General features: G+C 60.7%; 1 protein-coding gene across 1 annotated transcript; it reads left to right on the top strand.

The window, feature by feature from the left end:
• Positions 1 to 1,938: 1,938 nt before the first annotated feature.
• Positions 1,939 to 3,560, top strand: LOC133265190 (brain-specific homeobox/POU domain protein 3). Its single transcript, XM_061445502.1, has 2 exons — positions 1,939 to 2,120; positions 2,641 to 3,560. The coding sequence occupies exons 1-2, from the start codon at positions 2,001 to 2,003 to the stop codon at positions 3,538 to 3,540; spliced, it is 1,020 nt and encodes a 339-aa protein (XP_061301486.1). The 5' UTR covers positions 1,939 to 2,000; the 3' UTR covers positions 3,541 to 3,560.
• Positions 3,561 to 4,178: the final 618 nt, after the last annotated feature.

Here is a 4,178-nt window from a genome sequence, read left to right as displayed (position 1 = left end):
CAGGAGGGACAATTCCCTTCTGCAATGATTGTGTGAGTCTCCTCCATACAGAGCTTCCAGAGAACCTTTCTGGCAGCTGCTCTCCTCTGCCCATCACCTGATGCTGCAATCTCTCTGCAAGCAGTAAAGAGGAGACATGACTCAGAGCTGTGTGATGGAGAGCAGAGGGGGAAGAGGCTTCAGAGCTCCTGTCTGCTCCTGCCTGCAGTCAGAGCATCAGCATGTTGACAGGTCTGGGGGCCTCTGGCATGTGTGGGATGCTTTAATGAGTCCAAAGGTCTGCCTGGATCGTGCCCACTGACCTCTCCCACCTCCGAGGCCCCGAGGGATGGGGCTTTCCTGGCAGCTCCATAGTGCTGACACAGTTTTCCCCAGAGCAGACTCCTCCAGAACCAGGGTTTGCCTCCATCCCTCTGCACAACTGATGTCTGCACGGGTCTCGTTGAGGGACCTTCTTGCTGCAAAAGCATCACTGGTGGCTGTGCCTGAATCTGGGCAGCAGCACTCACGGTGGTGGTTGCTTTGTCTCCCGTGGCTGGATCTGACATTTCCCCATGCATGTCCAGAGCCAAAGAACCATCTTTCTGGGGATGCTTTATCCTCTCAGGTAGGGGCTGTGGTTAGATCAGGACTTCCATTCCCTTGTGTCCCTGCCTGACCCAGAATACTGCAGTATCCCCATGAGAAGCAGCATCTCAGAGGATGTGGGGTGCAGGCTCTGTGCAGAAGAGAGTGAGGGGGATAAAGGCCAGGAAAACTGATACTAACCCTGACAAACCACCTGCCCTGTGTATGATCATCCTTACACGCATTTCTAGGGCTGGATTTTTGGGACTGGATTAACACGCTCTGTTCCCCTGGGAAGACCTTTGCCCTGAGCACGACCAAACGCCCTTCTGTCCTCCATCAGCCCCATGGCGACCGTCCCCTTCTCCAGCAGGTGTGGATGGGAGTCCCCTCCATTGGTCCCCTTCCTGCGCTGGCAGCGCTGCTGCCCATCGCACTTCTCACCTACCTTTTGGCAGGGCTGGAGGCAGCCAGGGAGCTGAACAGCCCCCACTCCAACAGGCAGCCATCAGGTTTTCTGTAGCGATGGGATCTGGGCTCGGTGGCAGCAAGGAGAAGAGCAGGGAAACAGCGTGGGCAGCTGCTGTGAGGAAACCCGTGTGGATGAAGGAGGCAGGAGACTGTCAGGCATAGTGGTGAGCTGGAGAGAGGAGGATGGAGAGGGTCAGACAGACACACAGCCGTGGATCCGGCGGGACCCTGCACCGGCAGGAGGGGTGGGATAACTGGGCCAGGTAACTGCATCGAAACAGGGCAAACCAAGGAAAACTTGGTGAAACTTTTCCTTATTTCGTTGTTCTTGGTTTTAACCCCAGGTAATTCTTCCCTTCAGAGGGAGGTGAGGGGATCTGGTGGCTCCTGCTCACCCCCAGGCTCGGGTTTGTTCTCCTCCCCAAATCCCCGCTAGGGAAACGCAGCCCGAAGCCGCTGGCAGGGACCGGTCAGGAGGATGCAGCAGGAGGATGCAGCAGGAGGATGCAGCTCGGTACCGTACAGGGCCGTTCCGTACCGAACTGAAGGGCTGCTAGATGGCGCGTCCTGGGGCAGAAGCGGGACCCGGCGCCTCTCGCCCCCACCCAGTTCCGTCGGTGAGGGCAGGAGGGAGCCAGGAGCATCCCCTCCCCATCCCCACCCTCATCGCTGCGACCGGAGGGATCGGGATAACGGCGCACAGCACCCCCCGCTCGGGGATGAGCGGAGCCGGGACGGGGGTGGGGGAACCCCAGTTTGGGGAGTACAACGGGAGGTGGGGGGGGATGAGCTGCTGCCGGGGGGCGGGCGGTGGGAGGTACCTCCCGGAGCCCGTCCAATGAGCGAGCGGGGGGGCGGGGGGGCCGGGCTATAATGCTGTTGATGTCGGGCAGCGGAGTCAGACAATACCGCGCCCCCGAGCCGGGCAGCCCGGAGCGCCTCTGCCCCGCTCCGCTCCCACCATGATGTCCATGAACAGCAAGCAGGCGTTCAGCATGCACCCCATCCTGCACGAGCCCAAGTTCCCACACCTGCACACCAGCTCCGAGGCCATCCGCAGGGCCTGCCTGCCCGCCCCACAGGTAAGCTGCCCCTCGGTGGGGCTCCCTACAACACCCCACGGGAGGGATCGGGGGGGGTCCGAGCTGTGCGCTCCCCAGCTTCCAAACGGTTTCCATCTGGTTTTTGGGTGCTATGTGGGGTTTGGGAGGGGTGGGGAGTTTCTCTCTCCGAGCGCTCCCGGAGCCGGGAGAGGGGCCGAAAAGTGGGGAAGCGCCGGTGGGTCCGCACCGGCGAGGAGAAGGCGGCCGTTCTCCCCCGTCCGCCCCGTCGGTGCAGCAGCGGCTCTGCGGGATGTCCGGTTGCTCTGGGCCCCTCGGAGGCCGCTCTTCGGTTCCGGGGAGGACCCCGGAGAGCACTGGGGTGCCCGGAGTCCTGCACCTGCTCCCGACACTTTAATTTGGCGGGGGGAAAGGGTTGAACTCGGTTCATCGGCCCTGTCCCACGCACTGCTGGAGGGGCAGAGCTGGACCACCGCAACTTCCTTTTAACCCTCTCCCGCTTTTTTCAGTTTTTGCTCCCACTTTTATCCCCCCTCCGCAGATCCAGGGTAACATTTTTGCGGGCTTTGACGAGACCTTGCTGCGGGGCGCCGAGGCTCTGGCCGCCGTGGATATCGTGTCGCAGAAAACCCACCCCTTCAAGCCAGATGCCACTTACCACACCATGAGCAGCGTGTCCTGCACTCCTACCTCTTCCTCCGTCCACCTGCACCACCCGTCCGTGCTGACCACCCACCATCCCCACCACCACCAGCCCTCCCAGGGCCTGGATGGAGAGCTCTTGGACCACCTCAACACTGCCCTCCCGCTTGGAGGGGTGCCGGGCCTGGACGTGGGCTCCACTCCTTCGCACCCACATTCCCACATGTCGGCCATCAACCACATGGCCCATCACTCCCAGCCCATGAACGTGTCCCACCCCCACGGCCTGGCTTCCCACACTGTCATCTCCAGCCCTGAGACGGAGACGGACCCCCGGGAGCTGGAGTCCTTTGCTGAGCGGTTCAAGCAGCGGAGGATCAAGCTGGGGGTGACCCAGGCAGATGTGGGCTCCGCGCTGGCCAACCTGAAGATCCCGGGGGTGGGCTGCCTTAGCCAAAGCACAATCTGCAGGTTCGAGTCTCTCACCTTGTCCCACAACAACATGGTGGCCCTCAAGCCCATCCTGGAAGCGTGGCTGGAGGAGGCTGAGCGGGCGCAGAGGGAGAAAATGACCAAACCTGAGATCTACACGGCGGGGGACAAGAAGCGCAAGCGCACGTCCATCGCTGCCCCCGAGAAGCGCTCACTGGAGGCTTATTTCGCCGTGCAGCCACGGCCCTCCTCGGAGAAAATCGCTGCCATTGCCGAGAAGTTAGACTTGAAGAAGAACGTGGTGCGGGTCTGGTTTTGCAATCAGAGACAGAAGCAGAAAAGGATGAAATTTTCTGCTACCTACTGAAGAAGGGGCTGGGAGGGTGGTGGTGGTGGTGGTGGTGGCGGTGGGGAGGGCCTGCCCCACTCCCCCCCCCCCGGCCCCTACAGAATGGGCCGGGCTGGGGGCTGTTGGTGGTGGTGGTTGAAAAAGAAAACTGGGGGGAGGAAAAAAAACCAAAAGGAAAAATAAACCTAAAAAAAGGGACGCCCCGCCAAGCGAAGAGTTTGGTGCCTGCTCCTCCCCCCCCCCCCCGGGTGAAGCGGCCCCGCTGCTGGGACTGGTACAGACTGCTTTTGTAGATAAAACTGGACAAAAGGTGGAGGAAAAGGGAAAGAGAAACCGTAGGGCTCATGCGGGGTTTTGGGGGGCCCGCGGTCAGGGCAGCAGCACCCACAGCGCAGCGGGCTCTGCCGCAGCCCCTCGCCTGATGCCCGCTCCTTTCCTTTCAAATAGCCTAAAATAAGGAAAACACGTGAAATACCTGAGAAAGGAAACGAGCTGGAAGTGCACCGGGCGGCTGTAAATAGGGGTGTCCACCGCGCTCCCCGCTGCCGGGGCCTCCACACACACACACTTGCATGGTTCTGTTCCAAACCCATCGCGTTTTTGCAGTAACATTTCTGTTTCTACCTCATCGGCTGAATTAAAACGAAAAAAAAAAT

This window comes from Pezoporus flaviventris, unplaced genomic scaffold (assembly GCF_033815535.1).
Source record: "Pezoporus flaviventris isolate CSIRO_AGI_PZ_B2104156 unplaced genomic scaffold, CSIRO_AGI_Pfla_v1 ptg000005l, whole genome shotgun sequence".
NCBI lineage: Eukaryota > Metazoa > Chordata > Aves > Psittaciformes > Psittacidae > Pezoporus > Pezoporus flaviventris.
The sequence above is the reverse complement of the archived record's forward strand: the minus strand, read 5'-3'. Positions and strand labels throughout refer to the sequence as shown.

What these genes read in the sequence shown, in the direction of transcription:
- LOC133265190 (XM_061445502.1), top strand. Translation starts at nt 2,001, where the DNA reads ATGATGTCCATGAACAGCAAGCAGGCGTTCAGCATGCACCCCATCCTG. An exon ending in CCTGCCTGCCCGCCCCACAG is followed by an intron (nt 2,121 to 2,640) that starts GTAAGCTGCCCC and finishes CCCCCTCCGCAG; the next exon opens with ATCCAGGGTAACATTTTTGC.